Here is a 14,802-nt window from a genome sequence, read left to right on the forward strand (position 1 = left end):
CACACACACCACACTTACATTTGCTGGTCACCATCACCGAGTTTGTGAAGTCTTTGCTGGTTGGCTGCTTCTCCCATCAGCCAATCTGTTGGGAGGAGATGAGGGGCGTTGACACACACTGTGTGTGTCTATGGACGCGCACAGCTAGATGCGGTCACAGCCGGGAGTGAGCACGCACAGGTGACCCCTTAGCAGCCGGCTAGCTGAAGGGGACACCCACAAATGGGGAGGGAGAGAGAGCAGTTTGGGGACCAGCTGAAGTACAAGTAAGAAGAGCAGTTTACAGATGAAGAACACCGAACTCAGGTAAGTGTGGACCTCCCCATTATAAAATGAAAAAAAACAGTGCTCGCTCCCTGCACTGCATTTCTTATTGTGTCTATGTTTAACTCTGAATTTATAAAATAATTAAGAATTATTGAATTTGACCACTGAAATCTGGCAGATTTCTGTACTCTAGCCTTTATAGCAAATTCTGAGGGCTGAGTGGCAGTTTATACCTGCAGCAGTTTGCCTCCCTTTTAAGAGACAATGACTGTTGAAGGATTTTTTTTTTCTCGGTTCCACTCCTGCTCCGACAAATCTTCTGTGCAATAATAGTTAGTGGGCTACTGATGTGTGCTATTCTCACCCAAAAGTAATTTGGTTTTCAAGAAAAGGAGTTCCAAAATGGGTTCAATAATCTAAATTCTTAACCTATATTTGACGGTAAAGAAAGATCTATTAGTGAGATGCTTAAGCATGGAACAATGGGTTGTTCAGAATGTTGCTATATAGCAAGTTGTTCCAGCATGAAGCATTACATTTAAGTGCTTTGACAATATTTTAGTCTTATTCACTGTTTATTTTTATTTTGTTTTACAGGCCATGGTATTTGGATGGTCGTTTTCTTCTAGTCATCGTCACTGTTGTAATCATCCTTCCATTGTGTCTTCTTAAGAATTTAGGTAAAGTACAGTATCCTAGGTGTCAGTAAAGAATCACATTTTGGCCTTTCTTGTAGTGATGCGTTACATACTAACCATCCTCCCATTAAAAACGGCTTAAAATTAAGATATACATTTTAAAAAATGCACCTTCAATGTACACATTAAATCAACAGGGCACATACCAGCATTACCAAATAACTTTGACAGACAAACTGGCAGACCTTATCTGTTAGCAAAAAACAAAGCCTACTTATGCCATGGACAAATATTGCTACCCCAATATACAGAAATATTGGCAAACTATACATATAGCATAGTTTTATAACATTAACACATTTTGGTATTATTTACCTGATCCCTTTCAAGCATTTAAAAGGCTGTATGTCCTCCTAAAAGTGTATGTCCAGCCAAAACCTTTTATTTGAGTTCCGAATAGTGTGGAAAAGGATTAAAACCTCTATCCAGGCTTAATGGTTAGCACTTACCTGCCTTACAGCACTGTGGTCCTTGGATCAAATCCTGGCCAGGACTTTATTTGCATGGAGTTTCCATGTTCTCCCTCTGCTTATGGGGTTCCTCCAATTTCCTCTCACAGTCCAAAAACATGGTGGTAGGTTAATTGGCTGCTATCTAAATTGGACCTAATATGTATATGTATTCATGGAAGATAGGGACCTTAGATTGAGGGCAGTGGTTGATGCGAATGTTCAAAATGTAAAGCACTGCATAAATTGTTGGCTCTATATAAATACTGGTAATAAGTAACTTACTAAAACAGTGACAACTGTCTCATAGGACAGGAAGTGAGTGTAAATCTGCAAGAAAACACAGACAAAAATATATATTTTTATTTTCTAGAGAAGAAAAGAACCTTGTGAGGTTTTTATTGCTGTCCGTGTCCCTGTTTCTATCGAAGCTCAGGATTGCAATAAACTCTAGACAAGGGTTCTAATCCTTCCCCACACTATTCAGAACTAAAAACAATAAAGCTTTGGATGGATATACACTTTAAATTGTGTCCTGGTGCCCCATTTGGGGTTGGTTTATAACTATTTCCCTCTATGCATCCTGTATCATCAGTCATGTTCAGACTTCCAAGGAATGTTTAAATTCTGACCGTGACTGGCAGCTGTTGACATCAGACTTTCTGCATGTGTAAAACAGCATGAAGTTTGCACTGTGCGTGTTTGGAAATTTATATTTTGCATCACAAGCTGGGATTCTCAGATCAAAAGATAACAGACAAAAGGGACTGGGGTGGAGTAATACATTACAGCAAAGTCTGGATCTAAAATGAAGTAGCGCAGTAATGAGCAGGTAGACTGTGCTCCTTCTATACATTTCATGATATTATTCTCAATTTGGACTGGTGTGTGCTCTGAATATAAAATCTCAAGACTTTATAGACCATATACCAGCAAGGTACAGTGGCAGGGCAGGATTTACTCTCTCTACTGCCCCAAAACCAGGTTGCTCAATGCGCCCCCCTTCCCTCCACACCTCCCTCTGTCAGTGAGAGGGGCTTTTATATCATTATGACATTATTGCCCCTCTACTCCTTGCTTTAAGGCTGCATATAAATGCCTGCACACCGCATGTAATGGTATGTGATATGATTACATGCAGTTAGAAAACAGTCACTCTCACTGGACGCATTGATCGTCCATCCAGGGAGAGTGATTGCTTCCTAACCACATGTAATCATATACCGTTACATGTGGTGTTCCGGCATTTACATGCAGCAGCTTCATCTGGTCATTAACTTGAATAGGTGACAGCTGCCGCTTGTAAATGCCAGATTAGGGATTCCTGCTGCAGAAAAATGCAAATTCCAGACACAGAAATCCCTAACCACACCTAAACTTACATGTATAAAAGAGCCCCATCACCTGCACATTCCCTGGCGATCCAGTCTTCACCAGACTTTACTAATCCTTCCTTTTGGCCGGAGCTCAGAACTGTCAGAGCTCAGGCCGTAAGGAATTACTGAGTGCCAGAGCTGACAGGAGCAGCAATGCGGTCTGCATCTGACAGAGATGCAAACCGTGTAGCTGTTCCCACAAGTCAGGTACAGCGTACCTGACTTGACAACCGGCTGCGGGCTGAATGGTAGCGGTTCACAGGCCGGAATTGGCCCGCAAGCCGGTACTTTGAAACCCCTGGAGTAGAGGCTGTGCCGCCTATCTACTCCCTGCCGCCCCGTGGCCATAGCCTCAGTGGCCTGGTGGGGAATCCGGCCCTGTACAGAGGCTGATTTACTAGAGGAGCTGATAATGTTTACTTACAAAATTGTGTGAATATTCACTTCCAATCAGAAAAGCAAATTCCTGTTCATTTTAAATACCCAATTATGTGCAGATACTTTTTACATGACTGGATAATTAAAGTGAATATTCATACTTTTTCTTAGTGAAGATTCTCAACTAGTTTAGTAAATCAGCTCAACACACACACATTTATTTAGGAATCTTTATAATCAGGGGAATATTTTAGTGAAAACATTTGCAATATTATTAGATATTCCAAAAATGTTCTGTAGTAAACTGATTTAAAAAAAAATATTTTTGTTAATCAATCTTATTTTAATTAAATGTATACGCAATATATTTTTCTTTAAAACAATCTTCCCACAAATCAGCTTATCATAAATGAGATAAAACCATGGGCATGTGTACTTGACTTTAAATTAATAGGCGCATATTCATGAGTGGGTATCAGTTATTGTAAATCTATGCAAGGCATCCTGCTGTTGGCTAATGGCTTAGGTATGGCATTAGAAAATCAGGCCCGAGTGTTTATATGAGGCACCACCACCTACTGGTGACAAATGCTATTACAATTTCACTAAATACGGACATGGACTATTCAATGTACTGAAATAAATAGATTTTGTCTGCCAAGACCAGGCAACCTTTAATGAGACTAGGTTTATTAGTTATCTTTTATTTTACAGGTATTTAAAGGCCATTAAACATTCTTTATAGATAATTACACATTTTTTTTTTTAACCTTTACAGGCTACCTAGGCTACACCAGTGGTTTCTCTTTGTCGTGTATGTTTTTTTTCCTTGTTGTGGTAAGTCATAGAGATATTATCCAATGTGTACCATATTGTGGTTGCCATGATTATTCGTAGATGTTTTGATTCCTATGTTGTGTTATAGGTGGTCTACAACAAATTTAAAATTTCATGCCCGGAAGTCGGTGTGAATGGAACCTCAAGTAGTTTACACAATACAACAAGTGAGGATATGTGTACACCAAAGTATGTGACCTTCAATTCTAAGGTACTGTTTTAGTATTGTGATTTTTTTATATTCAATTTTTTCATTATATTTTACTTTACTTGGACTGCTATAGTCCAAGCTATCTCAACTAGTAAAATCCCTACCATTTATTTTCTGACTCTTGAGCCACTAACTAAAATGGAAGGGTTTAGGCAGTATTTCTGTAGAAATAGGCAACATCTAATATTAGACTATGACAGCGTCATTTACTGTCGTACAGTTAAAAATAAAGGCGACAAATATATTTGCCTGTTAAAAATAGCTTAAAGCTGGCCATACATTATGCAAATTCGCATAGTGGGTGCTGCAGTCAGCACCCTTTCAACCGGCATTCCTCAATCAGCTGATCAAAGGAGCCGGTCGCAAAATCTTCGAATGAACAGAGCCGCCAGCCAATGAGCTGCCGCCTCTGTTCGGGTATTCTGACAGCGGCTGGTAGCCATAATACAAAGGAAACAGTGGGGATTCCTTGATTAACGCTCGTATAGTGTTAATGGAGGAATCTGTTTCATTTTTTTCGTTCAGCCCACAGATTGAATGAAAAAAATAGAACAGTGTATGCCCAGCTAGGTCTAGTGAACGCTAAAGGGTATACAAGATCAAATTTGTTTTAGTTTTCAGATAGAGTAGACCAGTGTAAAAAGCCCTATCAAGTAATTTTTTTTTGCTGTCTCTGTCCCAAGATTTCACTTCCTATCCTGGAGCTGGAACAAGAAATAAGAGCAGATTTCTCCAAAGTTGATGTATTTCCCAACAAGCTCAAAATTAATAAATCTCCCACCACTTTCTGTCACCAGGTCTTCCTTTCTGTAACAATGGTCACCAGGACAGAGGGGAGAATCTCCCCAGTAGGGACACAAACAGCGATAAAGACTTGACTAAAGTTTCTATCTGTATTCCATTAAACAAACAATGGATACTAGCATAAATATTTAGCTTTCCTACAGAAAATTGGTGCTCTAGACATCCTTCTGTGTTAGCAGATCATGTGTCTAGTGTTGGAGTATTGGCTGTGTGGCTTCAGACAATGGGCTGGATCAGTGTTGAGGAAGAGATGCTTATTGGAATGCTTGACCCTAAAGCTTCTTTGACAGAGAACATGTGGCCTAGTTCTCTAACTCCAGCACAGCTCTAGCTGGCAGTACTCTAGTTGATTATATCAACAAATATTGAGTGATGTATGGCTGGCTCATTCAATTGCCAATAGAATGTGCATAAAGATCTTTTTATACTTGACCATGCTGTAGCTTTTTTGTGAGCAAAGCATTCAAGGAAAAACAACTTGTTCTTTCAATGACTTTCTCTTAGCATTTAAAAGCATGTAAGTGTGTGTAAATAATGAACTATTCTTATTTGCTCCCTTTTGGATTGTTAAATATACCATTGAAAGTTATTTTTGTTATATCCGTTCCATAAGTGCAAAAATCCCTGTTGATTTGCCAGACATGTTGTGAGTGAATAACTTCCTTTGCTCTCTGCCTGTGCATACGAAGGGGTTATTAAGATGAGGAGAGGCAGTGGCGAAACTACCAAGGTTGCAGCGGTCGCCTGCGCGACTGGGCCCTGGTGTTCCACCTCTTGGGGGGGCCCAGGAAGGAAGAACGACCCCGGACGGCAGCAGTGGAGTAACAACCAGGGGGGCCCGATGGAGCGGCTCCTCTGAGCGCAAGGACGGGCGGGAGGGGGTTGCGCCGGTCGCCAGGCAATGACAAGCAGGAGGGCCGGCAGTGAACACAGGCTAATTATCAGCAGCACTGGGGCCTCGCCACGAGGACCCAGCGGCAGCCATCGTGATAAAACAGTGAGACCCACCTGGATGTTCCCGCCGCTGTCCCCGCACGCTAGTGTGTTTTGGGGTTTTTTACAGCTTGCTTGAGCTTACTTCAGCTGGGAGAGCAAGAGGATAGTGACATGTAAGGTAAGTACTTGTCATTATAGAATATTGAACAGAACATGGCTGAATTTGGAACTGACTATATTCTATTCCATGTTCTATAATGTTATTGTATTACTAGAAAACTACAAGTCGGCAGTTCAGCTGGGACTTGTAGTTCCCTGTATGATAGAAGGCTGTTTTAATTACTGTCTTCATGAAAGTACTAGTAATACAATGTCATTATAGGAACATAGAATAGAATATAGTTGAACTTGAAAGTTACTGTACTATAGTGGCATTGTATTACCAGTATTTTCATGAACACAGTAATTAAAAAAGCCTTCTATCATACAGGGAACTACAAGTTCCAGCATGCACTCACTGTCCCTGTACAACTCTCAAATATCACCCAGGGAACTACTGCAGGGGGCTTGCATGCTGGAACTTGTAGTTCCCTGGGTGATTTATATGTGTGTATGTGGGGGTGTACAAGGACAATAAGGGCATGATGGGACTTGTAGTTCCCTGGGTGATGTGGAGGGGCGTACAGGGACAATGAAGGCATGCTGGCTGTAGTTGAACTATAAGTCCCAGCATGCCTTCATTGTTATACCCCCAGGGTCGCAGTGGTCACATGTGTTCTGCTACTTGGGGGGCCTGCAAAGGAAGAAGAGTGCCCAGCCCAGTAACCGCCGAGGCCCCAACATTGCCTCCTGGGACTACAGCTCCCAGGAGGGCAATGCTCCGCAGCAGGGGGGGCGGTGCCTTCATGGTTTCTTGCATCGGGGCCCTGAGGTTTCTAGTTACGCCTCTGAGAGGAGGTCTGCATTCTTTGTAATCCATCGGAAAAAGAATCCATAGAAAAGTGGGCAGGGCTGATAAAACATGGTTTGGAATTGGAAATAAAAATATACACCATGTTGTCATATCAAAGAGGAAGGTAAGAGCATATTATATTTCTGGCACATCAACAGTTATTTTTCTGTATTTGCAGCGTATTTATAGGGATAAAACATGAGGAAAGTTTCATGTATTGCAGAGATGTACAAAATGTTTTTTTTGCATTGGCATATGCTTTAAATGTCTAAGCATATGACTTTAGTCCTTTCCATTTGATTTATCACTGGTTCCTTCATTCCTGTCCATTACAATGAATTCGGCATTGTAAAAAGTGTTATATCCATTTGTGTGGTCAGATTATAAGGCATGCTTTTTTCTGCAAATGTGTTTGGCATTTGCAGTGATGTCTTTTATTCGATTTCAATGTAATCTAATTACATGTGTCTTTTTCTTCATCCACAGACTGCGTATGCACTTCCGACACTAGCATTTGCATTTGTGTGTCACCCGTCTGTCCTTCCCATATACAGTGAGCTAAGAGAGTAAGAAGAAAACCTATCTTTATTTATTTGCAGAAAGTCAGCATCTTTGACAGCGGTAGTAATAAAAATGCAAAATGTATCAAAATATTAGCAAGCTAGAAATGTAAATATTGGAGTAAATACTGTTTTGATGTGATGTTACATTTCAGAGAATTATACTTATATTTGCTAGTAATATACAAACAATGTTCACTACATGTTATACATATTGTATATCTTTTATTTTATTCTATGAGCAATGTTTTTTTATCTGCTCCAAAAATACATAGCCAGTAATTCCAATAGTTTGAAATGAGGCTAGTTCATGCCATTGCATTCAGTTCCAGAATGTAAAAAAAAAAAGTACAGCACTTGAGCGCACAAAAATGCATGTTAATGCACTGGAACCGGTTTAAAACCCAAGATAAAACAATGTTTTAAAAACGCACTGAAACGCTCCAAAAACGTGGAGAACAAATGCAGAAACGCATCCAGATCTGGTCTGGAGATGGTGTGAACAATCCCTTAGGGTTGTAAGGGTGAAAAGTTTTATTTTTGTTATTTTATTTATTTTGTTTTGTCTGAACTTAATGGACATGTGTCTTTTTCAACTTGTGTAGCTATAAGACTATCCAAGAAGTACAGGGGCTGACCTATTACTGAAAATTCTAGTTGCCTGACTATTATGGCGACCATTAGATTTAATCCTGCATTACTGACCCACAAAAAATACTATTACAAAAGCTGTTTTTAGCACGTGGGACTGTCTCTGATTATTATTTGGTCAAATAGATGTTCCTGCAGAAAACACTGGTTGCAAAAGGCTTTACACCATGTAAAGCCTTTTGCAACCAGTGTTTTCTGTGGCAAAATGTCATCATGTTTCAAAGGCAAAAGAAGGGTTGTTTCACTGTGCATACACTGCCATGCATTAGTGAGGAGCAACTGTTGTAGCTGTAAGGATTACAATCACGTTGAAGACAAGCAGATCTGTCCATCTGCAGCAGGAGTATGTGTCATCAAGTCATGCCAAGAGCATGAAGTAAGTCACCCATAGCAGCCAATTAAATGGCAGGACCAGTGAAAGATTAATTCTGACTGCTTACCAAAGTCATGGTACATACTATATACTAGATAAGCATTATGAGGGCAATTACTTAAGAAATATATTTCTCATGGTGTATTGGTTTTCACTTTTGCTCTTCAAAGTTTCCTTGCACATAGTTGGGTGTTGGAATCAAGCACATTTTCTCTCGTCTAAGTAAACAAAAATACTTTTAAACAAAAAGCCTAATCACATGATATAGGGTTATATGACTCAGAATTCAGATATTTTCCTGTATCTTTCTAGGTGAACACAAAAGCATGTTTTAGAAAATGGTTATATAGATTATTTATCCATATAACTTGCAAATAGTGACACAATATACTTAGGTGTGATGATTTACAGTAATGTATAACATTTTCATTTCGCTTTCTAGCCGTTCACATAAGAAAATGCAGCTCGTCTCCCATATATCATTCTTCGCAATGTTTGTTATGTATCTTCTGACTGCTGTTTTTGGATATTTGACATTTTATGGTAGGTACTGTACAGCAAATTTAGACATGTCATATCAGTGAACTACTATTGCATTTAGGAAACATAGCAACTATCCTAAAGTCACAAAGTTAAGTTACCTTACTTTAAAAGTAATATAGCAGAATGAAAAGAGTACATGAACATACCCAGTTCGATAGTGTCCTAAGGATTAATGATGCAGTGCAATATAAATAACTGACTGCAGTAACCAGTAAACCAGGCACAGAGCCGTGTTTTGTATTGCTTTATTGCATACAGATATCTGTACATCAAGTCAGAAATGTAAATAAAAGGCACCGTAAGCATTGATTTTCCACTGCTGATAACTCAACATTAATAGCAAGAATGTAAAAATTAAAATGTTTGCATTGCTTCAGGGTGCTCTGCAATTCTATCATCTTAATTAACCCTTTCATTACCAGAGGTTTTTTTTAAAGCTTAGATGTCAGACCAAGTTTAGCAGCATCAGAGAGCCTCAGTTAACTTCACAATAACTCTATTACTGATTTGTGTGTTTGACAACGGGTCTGAGAGCAACATTTGTGCATTCCTAGTTCTTAGTTCTCTGCTGCAAGGTTAATACTTGGCTTTTTCTAAACATAAATGGCTGTAGGAAATTGGAATAAATATTATGGCCAGCACAAACTGCTCCAGCTAAAAATGTATCCTTCTAAAGCCAGCATTATTTGTAAAAAAAAAAAGCCCTACTTGATAGATCTTACAGAAAAAAAACTAATAACTGTTTGTGTGATATCTTTTGTGTTTAGTAACATTATTATTATTTGTCTCTTCTAGGTAAAGTACAATCAGAGCTTCTCAGCTCATACAGCAATCAACAAGATGGTCTCATCTTAACTGTACGTTTGGCTGTTATAACTGCAGTTATACTCACTGTCCCGGTATTATTTTTCACTGTAAGTAAAACTAAATTCTCCCTGTCTATTTGTATGAGGTATAACAATTTAGGGATAATATTTTTAAATGGATAAAAAGGCTAAATATGTTTTTTTTTTAAAACAGTACTATATATGGGTATCAGTGACGTGCGGTACCTTTTGGTCGGGGTGAGGCATTCCCCAACCCCGCCCCCTGCCAACCGAAGCCCCGCCTCACAGGCTGAAGCTCCACCTCCTGCCGACTTGACGCTCCGCCCCGTCGAACAAAGCCCGTCCCCAACCTGTCCCCAAGCTAGTGGAAGGGAGGAGACAGGGAGGAGCCTCCCTGTCCCTCACTTGCCCCTCACCGCTGAGGATCTGTGGCAGGTTACACAACGGGGAGGATTTCCCTGCTGTGTAACCTGATAGATGCCGATCTGAATGGAGAAAAAGCTGTCAGCTTCAGACATGAAGCTGACAGTTTTTTCCTCCATAATTCTAGGTGAGGCTCTGCCTCCCCTGACCGCACGTCCCTGATGGGTATATATGAACATAAAATGTCTGTATGAACATGCAAGGCTGATGTTTACCTCCCGGTACAAATCTATATTGAAAGTATTAGCAAGGTTTACTAACATGAATAAAAGGAGTAAAAACTCTCAATATGCCTAATACAAGATGCTTTTGGGAACCACTACTACGGTATGTTCTCTCAAGTGAGAACATTTTCAGGTTCTTGCAACTATTTTTAGCTCCTGGCTAAAGTCTCTAGATGAATGTAGGCAATATTAGGTAGCAGATTTAATACAATTTATAGTTGCATTTTTGGTCACTTAGGTTTTTAAAGAGGAGAACATTAACTGGGCATGCATGGTTGATATGATATTGTGTTTAAAGTATATTTATATATGTTGTATGCCTTTCTTTAAAGGTTCGCTCTTCAATATTTGAACTTGCTCGGGAGACAAAGTATAATTTTCGGCAGCATTTAGCAGTGACATTTATTCTTCTAACAGTGATTGATCTACTTGTTATATTCATACCATCAATGAAGGATATATTTGGCGCAATAGGTAAAACCATTTTCATATGTTTTTTTATTTTGGTTAGGAGGAAAATATTAAGCAGCATATAAACAGCAGTCATAAATGTTCTTAGTAAGTGAAGTAAAAGCTTAGAATTTTTACTAAGGTTCAACAGCTTTTAATTAACTTTGTGGGTATTCTACCTTTTCCTCTATACAGTAACACTAATGCCTACTTTACAGTGATTAATTTAAAAAAATAGAGCTGAGACATTTTCTATGCTTTACCAATAATTATTAATGGTGTTTTTTACTTCAAGATGCAGTTATAAGTTATAACCCTTCCTCCATTTGGTGTTTACTGGTCTTACCAGCGTATGTAACATTGGGGTTGAAAATAGCCTGGTCCCTTTGCAAGGGAATTTTCATTTTGCAAAGGAATCTTCCCTTAGCTTAGTAAATGTGGTGAAAATTCACTTTGCAAGAATTTCCAATCTCATGCAAGGAATATAAAAAAAACAGTAAATTTGTACCTGATTGGATAATAGAAGTCAGCAGAGCTTCACCCCAAGCAAAAATTCCCTAAGTGAACAGCATATTTGCCTTTTGTGAATTAACCCCATTGAGGTGACGTCCTCACCGTTTTTTTATGGGAATCGTGTGGGTAGGTGTGCAGCTTAGGGTTTATTTTCCAAATTCCATAGATATTTTAAAGATAATATCCAGTAAGTGAGTAACAGGTAGCCCTGCCCACACTCACATGACAGAGTTTAGTGTGCGCAGGTCCATTACTAGGAAACACAGGGAAGGGATGGACAGGAAATGGGGAAAGCTTTGTGTCAAGCCTGAGAAGCCCGGAGAAATGGAGGCTGTTAGTCAGGATGTGGAGATCTACCTGCAGCCTGACAAGTGTCAGTCTGCTGATCCTCAGTGTCCAAGTGTCAGTCTGCTGATCCTCTGGGGTGTGTATGACCAGAGCTTTTTTCGGGCGGAACGCAACGGTACACAGTACCGTCACTTACCGCCAGCCCTGCTGTTCTCTGTGTGATATACTGAATACCATTTTTTATGTATTTCAAATGAATGGACACACTTTTTTGGTTTTAAATAGGGTGAGATACTAAAAAGCAATTTATCTTAAATCAGCAACCCTGTTTGCTGTAAAGACCATAAACATATTAAAAAACACAAATGACTGTTTTATGCACAATGGTTTAGTGTTTAGCACTTCCACTTTTCAGCACTGTTTGAATCTCCAGTTTGTCCTGTTTGTCCCCATTGAATCAGTGTTTGTCCCCAGTTTGAATCTCGGGCAGGGTCACTATCTCCAAGGAGTATGCATGTTCTCTCTGTGCGTGCGTGGGTTTCTTCCAGGTCCTCCGGTTTCCTCCCACACTCCAAAGACTAACTGGAAAATGAATTGGCTCCTGTCTAAATTAGCCCGGTATGCATGTGTGAATGTACACATGTAAAGCGCTGTGTAAAACTGATGGTGCAATATAAATACCTTTTAATAAATAAATACACTTTACCCTAACTTCTTGTTTTAATTTACCAAAATATTATTAAGCTGGTGTTCATAATTTTTGTTTAGTAAATGACTCCCAAGATAACGAGACTGATTTACCAAAGAAGTTGAGAAAATTGTGTAAATATTCACTTCAGTTATCCAATCATGCTGAAAGTGTGTGCACATGATTGGGTAAACAAAGTCCTCATGTATTTGCTTTTAATGTGACTGGATACATGAAGTGAATATTCACAGAATTTTTTATTTGTAAATCAACTACAAAATGTCACGGTTCCATTATGTTCATCATGCAGATAAGTATATATGTGTATGTACATACACTTACACATACATTCATGTCTATCGCCTCAGTTTCTAGCTCATAATTTAAACATATGCCCTGCTATATTCCACAGGTGCAACATCTGCCAACATGCTGATCTTTATTCTCCCCTCTTCCTTATACTTGAAAATTACTAAAGGAAACGACTTTCTGGCAACTAAAAGATTATGTGTAAGTTTGCTTTTTACTATTAGCAGATGCTTTCATGATAAGTGTAAGAAGAGAAAAAGAACTCCCATAATAACATATTCCTATTAGTGACTTCTTCAATCCAGAGGTTGCATTGTTTTGCATTGTGTTGACCTGCTTGACACTGATTTTAGTATTAAACTAATTAGAAAAGCGGTGTACTCAACCACTTGCTGACCGGGGTGTTTAACCCCCTTCCTGTCCAGGCCATTTCCAGTATTCAGCGCTGCGGTACTTTGATTGACGTTTATTTCGTCATGCAACGCTGTACTGAAATTAATTTTATACAGTTTTTGGGGGGACAGATAGAGCTTTCTTTTGGTGGGATTTAATCACCATGCGAAATCGCAAAAAAACACCATAGCCAAAATTTGACATAGGCGACGCTTTAAAAGATTTTACCGCTTATCAGTTTAGTGTTATCAGTGATTGATGGCCCTAGAATTATTGCTCTCATTGTGACGTTCGCGGCGATATGTAACACGTGCAGCATAATTGGAGCAATCGCCGTTTTTTGTAGGCGCATTTAACGCATTTTTGCACATCTACGTGGGGGTGGGGGACTTTTAAAAAAATTTGTGGGTTTTTTTTGTGTGTGTGTAAATTTGTATTTATTTTGTGAGCATTTTTTTTTTTTTTACTTTTTTTTTTTACTGTATTGTTATCATATAGGGTGTTCTTATGAGATAACAAATTACAGTTACAGGTCCCCTTTATGGAGACATCAGGGTCTCTAAGACCCCTAATGTCAACCAAGGGACCCCCAGAGAAGCTGATGAAGCACAGATCTGCTTCATCAGCTTCTCTTCGGTTTCTGTACCGGAGAGTGACAGAGGAATGCGGAAGTGATGTAATATACATCACTTCCTGCATTCAGAGACCGGGAGGAGAGCGGAGGGAGATCGCGGACTGATCTCCCTCCGTTCTCAGTGAACAGAGCCACATCGCCCGGGACGGATGGACACCGGGATCTCGGGGATGATGGCGGCGGGGACAGACACGGCGACGAGAGGTAAGGAGGGGGAGGGGGCGCACCCTCACTTGCATCATACAAGCGATCGGGTGTCTTTACAGACGCCAGACCACTTGTATGTAAATGGCCATCGCTGGCCGTTTAAAATCCTGGCGGGTTCCCCTCGTGCGCGCAAGGGGGCTCAGGCGCGCGCGAAGGACGTATAAAGACACCCACCCACATCCAGGAGAAGTGGTTAAATAGACTGTTACTTAAAGAATGATGCTAGCAGGTATAATGTATGAGCCCTGAGCTATAGTAACAGGGCATCTTGACTGTTGGGAGCATGGCATACATGTAGTACTTTCCCCTAAGTGTTTTCACCTGTCATTATATAATGTTGGGGGGGGGGGGGGGGTTTCCAGGAGATAAAAGCTTAGAAATTCCCACACGGGTCATCCTCCTTGGATCGACTGCAGCAGATGGACATTTTTACAGCCTGGAAGATTCAGCGGATTTTTTCTACCTTACTAAAGAATATGGTATCTGTTCGATGCCTAGCAGGTCCTGGTTACTTCTGTCCTGAACTCGAGGGTTAGTTATGTTGGGTACTCAGTCTATCTGTGACTGGCACCAGTTTTGTGTTGTCAATAGAAAGTTTAAAATTGTTTGGATTTTGTTATGGCAAGTTGTTTATTGTGGCCAATAAAGCTGTGGTCCCAAACCTTGCCCTTCCAAATCTTTTGGCCAAAATTGCGGTGCATTCCTAGTTTTTGAACTGTTCAGCAGACTGTCCCCGTTAAATTAATAGCTGTCATCAGCGGCTCACAAGCATTTTCAAAAATACCGGGCGCCACCCCCCCCCCCCCCCCCC

The 14,802-nt window shown here is 40.0% G+C and overlaps 1 protein-coding gene across 1 annotated transcript in view; it reads left to right on the top strand.

Moving 5' to 3' along the window:
• The window catches only part of SLC38A1 (solute carrier family 38 member 1), a 61,236-nt gene that overhangs the window by 43,043 nt on the left and 3,391 nt on the right, over positions 1 to 14,802 (top strand). Inside the window, exons 8-15 of the mRNA XM_018559486.1 lie at positions 865 to 947; positions 3,947 to 4,005; positions 4,094 to 4,216; positions 7,395 to 7,474; positions 8,935 to 9,035; positions 9,831 to 9,949; positions 10,842 to 10,983; positions 12,861 to 12,958. Of these exons, the coding sequence (XP_018414988.1) occupies positions 865 to 947; positions 3,947 to 4,005; positions 4,094 to 4,216; positions 7,395 to 7,474; positions 8,935 to 9,035; positions 9,831 to 9,949; positions 10,842 to 10,983; positions 12,861 to 12,958 (805 nt within the window). The remainder of the gene's footprint in view (positions 1 to 864; positions 948 to 3,946; positions 4,006 to 4,093; positions 4,217 to 7,394; positions 7,475 to 8,934; positions 9,036 to 9,830; positions 9,950 to 10,841; positions 10,984 to 12,860; positions 12,959 to 14,802) is intronic.

Source organism: Nanorana parkeri, unplaced genomic scaffold, assembly GCF_000935625.1.
Source record: "Nanorana parkeri isolate BGI_ZX_2015 unplaced genomic scaffold, ASM93562v1 scaffold399, whole genome shotgun sequence".
NCBI lineage: Eukaryota > Metazoa > Chordata > Amphibia > Anura > Dicroglossidae > Nanorana > Nanorana parkeri.